The sequence below is a fragment of the Triturus cristatus genome, chromosome 7 (genome assembly GCF_964204655.1).
Source record: "Triturus cristatus chromosome 7, aTriCri1.1, whole genome shotgun sequence".
NCBI classification, from domain to species: Eukaryota; Metazoa; Chordata; class Amphibia; order Caudata; family Salamandridae; genus Triturus; species Triturus cristatus.
In genome coordinates, this window is record NC_140590.1 from 148,807,673 (window position 1) to 148,824,568 (window position 16,896).

At 44.2% G+C, this 16,896-nt stretch overlaps 1 protein-coding gene across 3 annotated transcripts in view; it reads left to right on the forward strand.

Annotated features, from left to right (window-relative positions):
* LOC146809069 (sialic acid-binding Ig-like lectin 12) overlaps positions 1 to 12,867 on the forward strand; it is a 503,656-nt gene extending 490,789 nt beyond the window's left edge. For all 3 annotated transcript variants that reach the window (XM_085615877.1, XM_085615875.1, XM_085615876.1), the window contains one exon: positions 11,365 to 12,867. In XM_085615877.1, coding sequence (XP_085472003.1) covers positions 11,365 to 11,487 — 123 coding nt within the window. In that variant the 3' untranslated portion in view covers positions 11,488 to 12,867. The remainder of the gene's footprint in view (positions 1 to 11,364) is intronic.
* Positions 12,868 to 16,896: the final 4,029 nt, after the last annotated feature.

Consider the following 16,896-nt stretch of genomic DNA (forward strand, 5'->3'; position numbering starts at 1 on the left):
ATATATAGAACAGTGCACATGCAGAGGGAGTATGCAGACCCACTCTCAAGGACGCGTTGGGACCAAGAACTGGGCATGACACTATCGGATGAACAATGGGAATATTGCTGCCTGCAAACTGAAAGAGTGGCAGCCAGCAGCAGACTCCGTATGATACATTATAAATACTTACGTAGATTATACTATACGCCGGCTAAGCTAAATCGTTTCCACTTACGAGATACAGACCGTTGTGACAGATGTAGAGCGCCTGAAGCAGATTTTTTACATTTAGCGTGGGGGTGTCCTGGGGTGAATGAATACTGGTGCCAAGTTTTGAAGCTTTGTCCCATATGACACATACACCAATCGACCCCACACCGCTGACGGCGCTACTAGGTTATGTAAAACCAATACAGACGGCGCATCGGAAATATGTGGCAACGGTGCTCCTAATGGCAAAAAGGAGGGTGGCCTGTCGGTGGGGTAGAGGGAGAGCCCCAAAATTCAAGGAGTGGATTGCCGATCTAGTGACATGCCAAGAGCAACTTCTGCTGTATTCAGAGCTCTTGCCTAGGGCCTCCAGACCTCAGAATATTTGGGCCCCATTAACATGCTACCTACTTGAACATCCGTTAGAAGATATAGAGCCGGAGCGTGAAAGAAATGCACACTAGGGGGAAGGGAATGTGAGAGTTGGGATAGCAGGTTGCTCATACTGTGTAATTAGAATGCAAATAAGTAAAGAATTACTAAGGCACCACAAGATACCGAATGTTGCAGGGGGTTAATTGAGGGTAGTCTGGACAGCGATGAGAGAGCATACTAGCCGAAGTTGAATACGTGGGAAGGAAGGGATAGAGATGAAGAAAGCCATGACTTGATCTTAGAGGAATACCACTGTGGTACGACAAGAACTGGATGTAAAGGGATGCATTGGTGTGTTGATATATATACTGTACGCATACCTATACTATTGACACAGTCTGGAAAATATACACAATTGTTGATAATATTGTTTGTATAAAACTAATAAAAAGATGTTTAAAAAAAAAAAATATGGCGTGTCCCTCGAGGATTAAATATGCTCCAAAGCTGCCCTCCACTGCTACCACCACCTCCTCAAAAACACCAAGAAGACCACCCTGGCCACCCACATCAATGATGGCTCCTACAACAGGTAGCAATTGTTCAATATAGTCAAGGGATTCACCACCCCTTCAGCAACAGAAAACAACATCATACCCTTGCAAGATCTCTGTGATGGCCTTGCAGAATTTTTCCCCAAAAAATGAGTCTACCAAGACTTTGGATCCCAACTACCTGCCACAGACAGCATCAACTTCCTCATGCCGACTGATGACTGACACCAGCTCACCTTGTGGAACCCCCTCATTGAGAAGGAAATGGAAATTGTCATGTAAATCCTTCCACTCCGGAGCCCATGCAGACCCCTGCTCCCACCATGCTTTCAACCTCGGCAATTAACTCATCAGCAAAGAACTCACCAAGGTCCTCAATTCCTCAATCCCCACAGCCCACTTCCCATAGAATTGGAAACACGCTGATGTAAAGCCTTTGCTGAAGAAGCCATCTTCGGATCCAGGAGAACTTAAGAATACTGTCCCATCTCTTTGCTCCACTTCCCAGCCAAGGTTATTGAGAAGGGAATCAACATACAGCTCACCAGATATCTGGAGAACCATGACCTCCTCGACCCCTCCTAATCGGACTTCAGAACAACCCACATTACCAAGACGTCTCTAGTCACAGCCACAGATGACATCGGAATGCTGCTAGACCAGTGAGAAACAGTGGCCCTCATCCCACCACACACTGATCAACAGGCTCCACCAGATCAGAATCCAAGGAGCAGCTCTCAATTGGATTGCATCAAAGGCAAGTTCCAAAGATGCATGAAGGATATTGCTGACTCAATGAACAACAACTGTTTCAAATGCAACACTGACAAAACAGAAGTACTCCTCTTTGGGAAAGGCAAGGACACACACTGGAGCAACGAACAGTGGCCCCCCGAGCTAGGCCTACACCCATACCCAACGAACACGCCCGCAACATCGGCATCATCCTCTACAGCCACTTATCCATGAAGAAGACAATCTGCACCATTTCAACCACCTGCTTCCTCACTTTCCGAATACTCAGGAAGGTTTTCAGATGGTCCCGACCAACACCAGGCAAGCTGTGGTGGCTCTTGTCACCAGCAGACTTGACTACGACATCTCCCTCTACATAGGAATAACAGCCCAACTCATGAACAAACTCCAGACAATCCATAATACAGTGGTCAGACTCATCCTCAACCTCCCCAGATGGACACACAAACCTCTCACCTAAGGAAATTCCATTGGCTACCAGCTATTAGAGATGCCAGTACAAGCTGCTCACCCAGGAATACAAGGACACAGGACTTGCATACGGAAACCAAAGTGTAACCAATTACCAGCCCACAAGAAAACTCAGATCTGGATACCTCGCCTTAGCTGCCACCCGTCGCATCCACCAGACAAACAGCTGAGGCTTCCCCTTCTTCCATATGCCGGCCAAGACCTGCAAATACCTCCCTTGTACTCACAACATCACCATCAAACCAGCAATTTAGGAAGGTCCTCAAGACCTGCATGTTCAGCCAATAAGAGAACAGGCAGCAATGGTCCGACAGTGCCTCAAGACCATCAAGGGTGAAACTGCTGTGCTCTACATATCCTGATTGATTGATTAAGAGTTACAGCCCTCCCTGGCAGTATCTTTGCAGTGACAGCAAGGCCAAAGACACTTATCACACCCCAGAAAAGGTGTGGTTGATATAGACAGCAGGACGGTGGCCAAGGAAGTTGGACTCCACCAAAGAGCATGTAAAAACTCCCCTGCCGGATCAACTAGCCCTGAAAATGAATGGTGATGTAGCATCAGGACCATACCCAGCCATAACGGTAATGCCAACTTTCCTGGAGAAGGCGGTGGGAGCCCCGGGGCGATTTCTCTTTCCTTTGTGAAGGGCAGGGGGCCCTGGAATGCGTTCTCCCCGAGAGAGGGGGGCCAAACCTTGGAATGCGTCATGGTTCCGGCGGTATCCGTTGAACTCCTGCTGGTCCTTCAAAATCTAGGGGAGATGGTGTAATGACCAGGGGAATCCAACTGTTTAATTAAAACAAAGTATCACGAAGCCCCGAGTCAAATGTTGACGCAATGTGATTTTTGCCCAATGTCACAATGAAGAAAATCAATGAGGCTCAGGTAAATGGCGGGAATACCTATGACTCTCTTAACTTCTTCAAAGTCGTAGTGGCCTTCATCTCCAAGTGGTCCCACTGGTAACTAACTCTATACCAGAATGCTCTTTGAGGAGAGGTCTAAAGAGATGGGCGAATACAAGGTTCTATTAAGACTGTGAGCATGATGGAGATGTGGAGCAGTGGCTAGGGTGGCTGAGTCCAGAGCACAAGGTTCACAGTTCGATTCCAGCACCCTCTGACTGAGCAATAGCTTGCTTAATTTTCCTGACAGCCCCCAGGGTTTTCTGACTCTTAGGTGTGATTAGTTCACACTTTTGAAATACCAGTTATAGTGAGAAATGGCGATGCTAACAATCACAATTCCAGATGGAGTCGTTACTGGAGATTAAAAACCCTGATAAATTGGCGAAAGGAGGTGCTGTCTTTTCCACAAATCATTGATCTCCTTACCATTTTTGTCATTTCAACACCCAATTCTACCAACACAATAAATGACAATGATTTAAATCACACTGTCACCCTGTTCACCCTCCATACTAACAGAAGGTGAGGTACCGCTAGACCTCAGTAAAAGCATTGAATTTATAGCTTCTTCAGCCAAGAGTGACACTGTTACATTGACACTTGAAAAATTACCTTATGTTTATGAGGTCAGTGAGAAACTCAATAACAAGAAAAGTGATTTTGCCAAATAAGTCACTCACTGGAAATATCCCGATGATAAATACAACTGTGATTTATGTGGAGGCATAATGGGAACTTTCAAAGAACTTAGAAAGTGTGTCTCCATTAAGCATAAATGATTTGACCTAAAAACATATTGTTCAAAATGTGACAAGTAAGCAGAATTCCACAGCATTGCAGGCCACTAATCGAAATGCAAAAGTAGAATAAAGGTAAGAGAGAGACAATTCCTCTGTAACTTCTGTGACCTCAGATTCGGAAAAAAAATTGGAATGTCACAACATGCAAGGCAGGCACATCTAAGAGTACAACATTATGCAGGACTCGTAGCTCTCGCAAGCAACAAACCATCCAAACTATGGTCAAAAGATGAACTCTTGCTTCTAGCTGAACTGGAAAAAATTAAATGAAAACAAAAATATAAAAGAGAACAAGAATCCAAAATGTATCCATGTTGACAGAATACCAGAAGAATGGGATATTAAAAGACTATGCAACAAAACTACACTTCTTGAAATAACTAAAGCGTTAGAAGAATCAAATTTAAATAAAGCAACGGGGCTGACAATATCGGCTTAAATCATCTTTACAATGTTTACAATAAACAATCAAGGCTGCTGGTCAAAAATGATCAACTTGGTTAACTATGAGAAGAGTCCCTGAATGTATAATGAAAAAAAGTTTGATCCTAATTTCAAAGAATATACTGATCGCTGAACTAAACAAAATAAGACTGATTACAATCGGTGCAGCATTCATGAAGGTATTTAAAAAATCTTGACCAAAAAACTCACTTTATTCATCAATTTGAATGCAAGACAAAAAGCTTCATGAAAGTGAGAGGTTGTCTTGAAAATCTGACTGCTTCAGAATATCATTAAAAGGCCACGAAGAGATAAACACTCACCTGCAGTGGTGTTCATAGACCTCTCAAAAGCTTTTGACTCTGTCAAGTGACATTGTTGTGGCAATAGGGGCTTTGCCTTATTTACAAGGCAGAGTTAAGCCAACGTGGCTTAACTCTGCCTTGTAAATAAAGCCCTCTTTCACGCTGTACTTAGCATGAAAGGGGAGCGCAATGGGTGTTGCGGTGGGCGTTCCACCGCAACACCCATTGATTTTGACGTTGACCCCTATTTACAAGGGTGGTGTAAATAGGAGGCAGCGCAAAAATTAAGACCAGGGAAAACCTGGTCTTAAGCAGGCGAAACAAGGAGAAATGCTTTATTTCTTCTAGTTTTTGCTGTTTCCATGTGTGCTGCGTTGTGCAGCACACATAGAATTTCCAAATTGCCATTGCTTGTTTATGGAAAGTTTCTGCCATCTCCAAAAGGAACCAAATACTGGCACAACAACCCCCTCTACCCCTGGTTTCACTCAACTATATGCCTTAAGAATTTCAAAAATGTATTGAAAACATGGGGTTTATTTTAGTCACAGAACTAAGACACTTCTGGGGAAAGACCGCTTTATAAATACACATAACATACCATAAGCGTCTGACTTGACATCCTTGGCCTGGTTATCCTCTAACTTTTTGCCTTCAATCCTCTTGTTTTTGCTGGCTCTAGGACTCTAAAGTAAATGTGCTCGCTCCCTTAAACATGGTGAAATTGGCCTACACCCAATTGATACATTTAATTTACTTGCAAGTCCCTAGTAAGGTGGTACTACGTGTATGCAGGGCCTGTAAATTCAATGCTACTACTGGGCCTGCAGCACTCATTCTGCCACCCACTTAAAGAGCCTTTCCAGACATTTTCAGGCCTGCCATTGCAGCCTTTGTGTGCAGTTTTAAAAATGCCTTTTCAACCAGGCAAAATAAACCTTTTCCAGGTTTCACACATATAAGATACACGTAGGGTAGGCCCTAAAGAGCCCATAGGGCAGGGTGCAGCGTGTTTAAAAAGTTGCACATGTGCATTTAAGTTTTGCATGTCTTGTTAGTGAAAAACTTTTACATTCTCCTTCAAGGTCTACCTCGGCCCTAGGATAACATTGGGTTAATTTATTAAGTGAAAACTTTCAATTGGGAGCAAGTAGAAATGTTGAGTTTGGTGTCTAACTAATTGTAATGTAATACCCTCTTAAATGGTAAAGTTAGATTTTAAGTAACAATTCTGATAATGCCACTTTTAGAAAGCTGGCATTTTCTTGTCCTAACCATTTGGTGCCTGCAGCCAGTATCCTGGGTCACTTGACTAGGGGTAGCTGGCAATTGGTCTTTGTGTATTGCTCTCAGACTGCGAGACAAATGGGCAATAGGTGTTGGCAGGATTGGCCATCTCTGACTTGATAGGCTGGCAAAGCTTTTACCTACCACACTTACACATCACAAAGGCTCTGCCCTGGCATACACGAAAATACTTTTACACTAGTCTTTTGTGTCCCCAAACAAGCTAGGGCTAGCGCAGGAAGGCAAAAAATTCCAAGCACCTCTTTGTTTGGAACCCTCTAGACACTTTTCCTACTTCAAAGCTGGCACCAAAGCTAAATAGTGGACCCTAAGACCCAACTCTTCAGTACTCCTCAAGACCAGTGTAAGACTCAGAAGGGCTGCTGAGCTGCTCTTCTGCAAGAATGACTGCTGCTGTGCTGCCCTGCTGACTGACAAAAGAAGACTGGACCTGCACCCTTCATCCCAGGCTGAAATGACTCCAGGGTCAGCTGACTGACTTGTTCTGAACTACAGGGATATAACATGCTCCATAGGCATCACTGTATCTGCCCAGATGACCTGCTGCTGGACCTGCAACTGGACCGGTCTGAGTCCTGCTGGCCTCTGCTAGAGTGAGTTCCTGATCCCCCAACAGGTGCCCCACCGGCCCTGGGTCCTTGCTGTGGCATCAGTTGAGCTCCCCCTCCAAGGAAAGGAGAAATCCCGAAGTTTTGGGCTCTTTGCATCCGCAAACAGACTGTTCACACCAAGATGTTGCCTCCCGCGGTTACTGCCAATGCGAAGCTCCGGTGAACCTGATTCTTCATGCCACAGCGACTGCTAGGGACGTGTGGCAATGCAAAAATTGCACCATCAAAAGCCTGCAGTGACAGCCAATGTAAGTGTCCAGCTACAGCCATCCCAGACACCCAACAGGATCTTCATGTTACAGCACCAATCATCCGTGACACCCAGCTTGCTCTGCACGCCACTGCAATGACCATCCATGACACTCTCCCTACCTCGCACAGCCTTCTCCACCGCAGACAGAACACTTTGTGCTGGACTTTAGAAGGTAAAGTTTTTCGCTGGACTGACCTGATCCCTATTTCTACACTCCATTATGGTCAGCATGAAATTGTAACATTCACCCGGTCTTTCATGTCCACATAACTGTGGATGATGCTTTGTCCTTTTAGGTGCTATACTTATGTAAATTCTTAAAATTGCGTATCCCCGGTTCTACTAATTACATTTCTGTCATTTTGCTGTCAAATAATGTATTACATTTTACTCCGTTTTCCTGAATTGGTGTGGGATTTTTCTTCTGTTTCACTTTTTTACTATTTGTGTGCTGCATAAATACTTTACACTTTGCCTCTAGGTTAAACCTGACTGGTTAGTGCCAAGTTACCAGAGGGTTGAAATGTGGTTCATTTCGAGGTCTAGGGAATGTCCCAGACCTCGAGATTTATAGCTCCGTAGACCTATCTAAAATTCTCACATGTGTCTAGAGCTGCTTTTTTACTGACTGGCCTCTGACAAATGAAGGACTGGTTCATTCCTATCACAATTTCAATATGTAACAGAGAAGTTACACACAGATCTCTGTAGCGTACATATTAACCTACCAAACTATTTTACTGCAGTATTTTATTGTGCGATTTTATTGGGATGACATTCACAGAATCGTAATATTGTATTAAAGCAAACCAGTCTCCCAAACTACATGTCCAGTAACTCCAACAACAATTCCTCTATTTTAAGGTTTCATTTAAAAAAAAAAATCTTTAAATATCTGTCCTCAAATCCCCACCTTCTGAACATCGTTAATATTTTCTGGCAGAATTTAGAAAAATACGTTTTTAGTGACTGGCAGCCAAACCAGTGTACAGTGAAATTATATTGGTTTCTGGGCAGCAGCCCCCTACCAGACTTTCCAAAACCAAAATAGTCACACATTTTATTAATTTAGGTCACAGTTGGAGCAACTTCAGATGTATGTTTGCTACAAAAAACACTGTATTTCAAATATCTGAATAAAACATTCTGAAAAATTATGAAAATACAAATTTTCCTTGAAATAAATACATAAATCAACCACAAATCTCCCTAAATGATTGTGGCTATGGTATTTATTTAATTAGCTCCGTATTTGATTGATCATAGAGCCTTTGTCAAAAACGGTGTACATGTATTGAATTCATGGAGAATAGAATACAAAACAATTTACCACAGCCAAAGCTTAGACTGACAAACAGCCAGTAAGAGTTCTTTCAGCAATGTTGTAAAAGAACATTCAGTATAGGGAAGATTTCACGCGAGTAACATTCAATGCATAACCAAGAAATCAATGACCCAAAAGATTGCAAGTTAGTCAAGGCACAGGAAGGTGCAGCTCGACGACATAAGAAAGCTAAGCATAAGAGGAGCTGGGATTATAAGAGGAAATCAAAGAGCACAGGAAAATAGTGGTACGATTATTGACAGAATAAAAAACTGAAATCTACATTAAGGGGCCGATTACGATCTCATTTGATAGGGCTCTGAATTAGATTCAGGTGTGCCGAATCTGATTGGGAACCCTTGTTCCTGACCGAATCGTCCCCAGTTTCGAACGACCGATTACGATGTCCGGAAATTGTAGGAGCTTTCCGAATCGGTTGTGAAAGGCATTCGTACAGGTCGATCCTTTCGGAGCCGAATAGTACAGCTCTTGGGACTCAGTTTCCGAGCGAGCAATTACAATGACAAATTCGGACAGCGGTTCCAAATCGGTTTCTCTGGAATCTATCTTTGCGGCACCAGTAACATGCCCCCCTTCACCTGGGGCCCTCCAAATCGGGTCCATGGGGGTACCCTAGGTAACCCGTTTTCCAACCATGCACAGTATGACGCATCCAAATCGCTCGGACGGACTCACCCGATTCGAGTCGTCCGGAAACCATTCCGGGACTGATTCGTTAGGAATGCTTTCCGAACGAGATTGTAATTGGCCCCTAAGAATAAAACTCTACCCAGTGAAGTTGTTTTTTGCTCTTTACTTATGTTTTTTTCCTTTAAGCCCAGTAGACATATCAAACAGAATTTGTGACATTACAATATATGTATTCATCATTCATTTACATTTGTTTTCCTAGGTATTCTTTATATACATAGGGTACCCTATCAACATCTAATGCGACTTGTGTTAAATTAGTGAACATTCCAGGTTGAAGTCTGTTAAACCATCGCGGTTTGCCTTACTAAGGTGCTCATCACTCATTTTGTCATTTTTTAATTCTCACAGATAGAATGGCAATCAGGTCGTTGAGCCATGCATCAGGTCTGGGGGCTGTACCCCTACCTACGTCATGGCCACACTGTGTTTGCCAAATAGCACTGCAAAGCCTACACATTTTCCTGTTCAATAGTGGCTTGACCAGTAAGGAAATGTTAGCGATCTCGTTTATGTGCTCAAATATCTGCTTCCCATACTATACTATCTTCGGATATGTCGATGCCAGATGAAATTCTACACCAGGGGCTGAGCATCTAGCGCTTTTCGTGAATTCCCTCCATGAATATGTGAACATAATGACTGGTGTGTATGATGAAGGGATTTATTATGCATCAATCAATCAATCTGGCTCTTGTAAAGTGCGACTATTCACCCCTTAGGGTCTCAAGGCGCTGGGGGGAGAGGGGAACTGCACTTCAGTCAAAGAGCCCGGTTTTGAGGTACTGCCTAAAATGTGTCAGTGATGGTGAATGCCTGAGATGTATATCTATATTGCGTCATTCATTGATCATTCTTTTGTATGACTACAACATAAGTTGCATTGTGCATCAGTTCTTTCAGTCCCTAAGTCTCTCACACATCTTTTTTCTGAATTGATCTAATTCGGACAGCATGTCATTCATAACTGTGTTTTACATTACAGTATCTGGCCTCTTCAGGGCTGGGCCTACTGCAACTAGTGTTAATCGTTTACAGTCGCCTGTTCTCGTGGACACGAAGGAAAGCTGCCCTTTATGATGAAATATGTTTACTTATGTGTCATGTCCTGTGCACAGGAAGTCAGTATGGGAGATGAATTGCTGGTTAATATATTAATGTGTAAATCTTCAAAGTTCAAAAAATGTCTTTTGTGTAATTCTTTCACCATTAGTGGCCCCCTAGTGATGGGCAACCTAGGTGGTTTACCTGCCCATGTCGGTTTAACTAGCAAATATTAACCCCGGGAGGAGTTGGTGGAGCGGGACTACGTGGAGGTCCAGGGAGTTGGGAACAAACTCCGTGGAACTCCGCTCTGCTCTGCTCCGCCACCCGCCTATTAAAAAATTAATACCTCATTAAAACCACAAAAAAGAAACACTTACCTGTACTTGCGGCATCCCCGGCTGCCCTCCTCCTCTTCCTCGCCATCTCCTACTCGTACTTGCATGCGCAGTTTTCGCAAGCTAATTGACCCAAGTAAGAGACGGCGAGGAAGAGGTGGAGGCCAGCCGGGGACGCAGGTAAGTGTTTATTTTTTGGGTTTTAATAAAGTAATATTAATTTTTTATTAGACAGGGTGGAGGTTGGGGCTGGCCAACTCCGCTCCGCAATGGAGTAGGAATTTGCCCTATGCTCCGCGTTCTATGTAGAACGCGGAGTAGGCAAATCTCCGCACACTCCACTGGCGGAGCACAATTGTGGCCCGAGGTTAGCAAATATTGGAGTTGATCAAAGAAGGCGTGTACGCTGGACTTCACCTTTTATGAATTCAGCTGATCCTTTTCCCACCCTTATCAAGGGCGAAGTTTAGCAACTTTGGAGGCAAAGTGTTAATTTCCCCACCGCTAGTGTGAACACCTACATTATATGGCATTATTATGCAAATATCTGACACATGAGCAAAGTATATGGTCTTATGTTTAGATACCCTGGCTAATGGTATCATTCTCACAATGACTCTGATAGACCCCCATTATACAATGTCCAACATCCCATTACAGGCATGCATATCATAATCATGAAAAGCACAAAGACATAATAAATGCCACACCATGTATCCATGCATTGTCCACAGTCTTGCAATCTATACAATATAAAACAACTACCCTTGAAAGTCCAGAACTATTTATTTTACCAATATTTGCCTTGTTATAAGGAATCGCACCATTTTGCTCATTTGCTGACAGGGTAAATTAAAATAATCTTTCCAGTCTTTTTGTGTTTTGGTGCACAAAATATCTAGAGTAAGGCCTGAGAGTGTCAATACAAGCAAAGTCAATATGCTTAAGAAATGTTTTATTTTACAGGGACGGAGTCTTTCTCAAAACGTGGACAATGTTTATGAGGTCCTTGATGGCACCCAGGCCGCATCCGAGTATGAAGATATTCGAAGGAATGATAGACATGAAGAACCTTACACAGATGATTGACTGTCACGGTTGACTCAGTGGATGCTTTGGGAAGTTCTGAAGTTGCTGAAATCTGTGTTCTCATCTCACACGAGTGATTATGAGATTTGTTACATTTGTTTTCTCCTGATTGATTGTTCATAAACCCTTGGGCAACATGAGTTTCCCTTGATTCAATCATGACCCTCATTAAAAGTTTATCAGGAATCGTAATTGCCATGCTCTCGCCCCATGAGTTATAATTACAATTCCCATGCTCACCCTAGTGCTCCACGTCTGCACCCGTGCAATTCCTGGACAACGTTGCCCTGAAGTGAGGCATCTCCTGAGTCTTCAGTCTCATTACAAGTATGGATAGAGATGCTTTTGTAAACCAGTGCAATCCTAGAGAAACAAGCAAGGAAGTCATATTCCAGAAAATAATTATTTTTCATTTGTCACACACATTTCTATGGTTTACGTTTTAACCTGAGGTACCTTTTTCTGGTAGGCACACCTAAGTATACAATCCAGTAGATGAATTAAGTGCCTGGTACTGTTATAGAGTTTCTGACTGTTCAAACAGCGTTCCTGCAGAATGCATACCAAAAACTTTTGACTTGATAAAAGGGGCAATTTTGACTTGATAAAAGGGGCATTAATATGAGACGATGAGCCCTATTTTGGGTCTGACTTTAATGGCGTTTAGTACAAATCATGCCCTAGCTATTATGGTCAGCGTTTAGAAATGTCTTTGAGTTGAATGTGGTTGTGTTGTTTCTTCTCATTGCTCTATTACATTTAGAATGTATTATTGCTGTGAAATGTTGTTGCACTGTGTGACCATACCGGACAGAAAAAATGCATGCACAGTGCGCCACTCTAAATAAAACATGGGTTCCTGTCATGGTGGGGTTTGCTGGCTCAACACAGGCCCAAGCGCCTGTTTCACCTAGGCATCGCATGCGCTGCATGTGCTGTCACTTTGAAATATGGGCTTGAAGCACCTCCCATGTTTTCTATTGGCTCCTGTTAATGCCTTTTGTAAATGGTTGCTTCTGATTCGTGAATATAGTTAATTCGGCCCGCATTTTGCTGTTTTGGACCTTCCCAGCAGACTGCCCCTGTTACTTGTGTTTTTTTTTTTTTTTTAATGTACGTTCATTTGTGGCACTATTTTCTTTTTTGTTTGCCTCTAGAGCTCACTCCTGCCTGGGCAGCAGAGAGCACCATAGGAGGCTGCAAGGAAGAGCCAGCAGTTTTTCCAGCAAACTATGCGTAATCGGATGCAACAATAGGCGTTTCATATTTTGAAATACAAGCACGGTCTACGAGAAATGTTTGTAGGACATGCGATTGATACTCATTACTTCTGTCAATGTATAGCTTTTATAAATATTATTTGCTTCTGCGTTTTCAAGATTTCCTCCACTTTCAAGATTTTCTCTGACTCTAAGCATGTGTGGTAAAAGAAATGTGCTATTTCGGTTCTATGGCTGCATGTCTCTCATCCCCAAAGAAGGAACACTAGTGTGGGTGCAACTTTGTCACTGCTGCTTGTTTTCTACACAGGTGAAGAAGTGGAATGACAGAAATAGAGGGAACTGGACCACTGAGCAGAACAACTGAAATGCACACTAGACACGTGTAGTACAGGGGCATGAGAAGGCGCAGGGTCGTGCCTTGCACACAGTAGCATATGTAGCCGTAGCCATGTGAGGGGCAGGCCATGCTTCACAGGGTTATTTTTTATCAGAGGAGGTAATATGAAACAATTAAAGTTTTGCCTCACCCATACCATGCACACTTAAAGTACTAGCTTTGTGGTATGGCTTACACATGCGTGCACTCGCAGTGTTTTTGTTTGCCTTACTACTGTCCACAGCCAGTTAGTATTCTCTCGGGTTCGGAGATCCTAGGGGCATATCAACAAGAAAATGCGAAAAATTGTATCGCCGGCGAAGTCCTCTGTTTATCGCCGCTGTAACGACATATTAACAATGCGCCGCTAGCCAGCGATAACAATCAGTTCCGGCGCTTAGTGATGGCGATAAAATCTAAGCGCTGGCGATTAAAAAAAAAACGCACGCTAAGCCGTGAAAAGTAGAGATAAGCTATTTAACTAAAAAATTTGCCTGAAAATTGACAACAGGCCTGCATTTTGCACGCAGCAAGCGGGAAAATGCACTATAAAAGGCCCCCAAGCTGGAGAAAAAAAAAAAAAGAAAATGGAAACCAGTGACCAGAGAGCAGAGCAGACCAGAGACATGGAGGAAGCAGGACCAAGCGCAGAGACCGCAGCGAACCCCACAGCCAGCCAGGAGGAGCAGGGAGAGAGCCAGGGGAAGGAAAAGAGGAGGAGGAACCCCAGGTTCAGCCACCAGGAGAATTGGGTCTTATATAGCCTGGTGGCTGAACACCAGCAGGAGCTCTTTATAAGGAAGACTGTGCCATTGTCCAGAAAGAAACGCATCTGGGAGGAGATCACAGCTAAGGTCAATGCTGTGGGAGAGAGGAAGAGGAGGACCGTGGAGGAGGTTAAAACACGTTGGAACGACCGCAAGAAAAACACCAAGGAGAAGATGGCTGCCAACCGGAGGGCAGCCATTGCCACCGGAGGTGGTAGCCCCGCGCCGCAGCTGGAGCTGGATGACCAGGAGGAACTGGTGGCGCAAGTCATCACAGAGGAGACGGTGGTTGGAGTGCCGGGTTGGGACACCTCTGTAGGTCAACAGACACAACCACAGGGTGAGCACAAACTATGGAGTGGGTGGACGGGGGTGGATGGCCACAATGGCACACATGTATAATAAATAGCATTGCATACCCACAATTACTGTGGTTTAGGTCCCAGATAGCCCTGTGTATGGTGGCATGGACACACATAAACATTGCTACACATACTTTGACGGACACACTGACATCCAAATGTGCACTGAAACCTCAGAAAAACACAGGCTACCTACATCATCAGACCACAAAATAAGTGCCACATCACATACCAAAAGGCCACATCACGTAGAGACCCACAATGCTCACAAAATGCACACCTTGCACCATCACAACCTATATCCAAATCATCTCAACAAGGCCGCAACTCCCATGTGGCAAAAGGAGTATGCAGAGTCCGCTTCCTGGAGAGTATTTAGGCTGCGAGGAGGCAGACGTTCCACGCGGTAAGAGTTGGTGGCAGCTACTCCCCGCTGGGCGCCGAGCACGAACATTCTGTTAATGTAACTCGCTTTTCAGAGGCTAATAATTGTTTTAAACGCACATTGTGCAGTGACACTGAGCTGAAGCTCGCTTTTTTAAATAATTGAAACTGTTGTTGTGTATATGTTGTTTTTCGATTCACCCTGAAAATAAGAGCACATACTTGCACTCACCAGTGACATTCTTTGTGAGCCGTGGACTGTTTTCGCGTAGTTTAGAGGCAACCGGCATCCTAGCCAATCGCGGTTGTCGAGGGCGGAACAGGGGCGGCACCTGACGGAGTGTCGAGCGGTTAGCGCTCTAGACCTCCGCTTCCTGGAGAGTATTTAGCCACTCGGAGGCCCCCAGCGCGCAGCGATGGCGCGCAGGGTAGGCGCCTTTGACTGCGCCAAAGACGAGCCTAAGACCAGCCCGTCTGTGCCCGTCCGGGCCAGGCCGGGTCACGGGGCAGGTAACGCTAGTCCGGGTAAGATTACTGTGGATCAGTTAAGGTCTATGCGCCCAAGTAGCAATAGTAAATGCTCTGTCCTAAAGCCTTCCCTAACGGGTATACAAGTATGTCCTCACTGTACATTTGCTCTTACAAATGTTCAGCCCTACCCAGAGGTATCACACAAACCTAAGCCATCAACTCAAACCTCTGTTTTAAATTCTCGCACATTCACATTCTACACTGTGAATTGTAGATCACTGCCTCAACATAAAGCTGATATCTACCACCTCCTAGCTGAAGAAAAACCTTGTGCGCTATTTCTAACAGAGACCTGGTTGCAAGATGGTGCAGGTCCCGATGTAGCCGCTGCCTTACCCTCTAACTATGCCATTGTTAGAGTAGACAGAGATAAACAAGTAGGAGGGGGCATCGCTGTGATCTTTAACAGGGATTTTAATTGTGATTTTGAAACAGTAAATATTCCTGGATGTGAAGCAGCTTTTTTTAAAATTTCATTGAATCCAAATTTTATGTTTTCTGGATTTCTAATTTATCGTCCTCCGGGAAACAGCAGTGGTTGGGCTGCGAACTTGGCTAATTTCATTTCGCCTTACTTTCTGAATGCCCAAAACTTGACCATACTGGGGGATTTAAACCTTCATTTGGATGACAAATCTAATAGCATAGCTGTTAACCTGTTAGAGGACTTTAATACTTTGAATATGTCTCTACGAAATGAGGGTCCCACTCATAAAGCTGGGCATCTGTTAGACCCCATTATTTCTAGTGTACAGGAGCTAAAATGGTTGAAAACAGACCCTATCTGTTGGTCGGACCATTTTTTAACGCTTTTTAGTATTACTCTTGAACAATTTAATTCGCCAGGTTCTGCTTGCCCTCCAATTTTTATGAGAAATTGGAAAAAGCTAGATCTAACTGAGTTACAGAACGCGTTACAGGCATCCCTCCCTGTTCTGGGTGCTGATATGGAAAGAAATGCGCTGGAAGCCCACACTTGGCTAGAGAGAGCAGTTGACATCTGTCTGCCCGCTACCAGGTGTAGAGGGAATGTCCATCGTCCCCCGGCCCCCTGGTATACGGAAGCACTGAAACTAGAAAAAACCAAGTGTAAGGGACTTGAGAGGAAATGGCGCAAACAATATGATCCTCTTAAAAAGGAAGCATATCGTAAGGCCAGAAACCTCTATCACACGGCCTGTGCTAGAGCTAAAGCATCCTATGTAACAGAGACCATTAATACTGCTGCCAATAAAGCACGGACCCTTTTTAACACAGTTAAAGAATTAGCCGGAGCTAATTCTATGGCAGTTGCACGTCCCCTGACCCCTCAAAAATGTCAAGACCTTGCCACATATTTTGTGGAAAAGATCGAGACTATTCTTGCCAACATTAATGTTCCGGTGAGGGATGACAGGAAAGTTCCTCCCTTAGAAAGCCTACCAGGAAACCGGCTTGTCTCCTGGCCATCCATCTCCCTGGACACCTTGAAATCTTTAGCCACTTCTATCAAGTCGGGCTCTCCATGTGACCCTCTCCCAATTAATATTCTGAGCCAACTGGACGACAGTGCTTTGGGGATTATTGCCGAGACACTAAACGCCTCCATTCATCTGGCAACCGTCCCAGCGTCCTGGAAGCACGCCATGGTCAGCCCTCTGCTGAAAAAGCCGTCAGCTGATCCAGAGGTACTGGCCAACTATCGTCCGATTTCCCTGCTGCCAGCATTCTCAAAAATACTGGAGAAGCACATCCATGGTGTACTTTCAACTTTCACAGAGAATAAC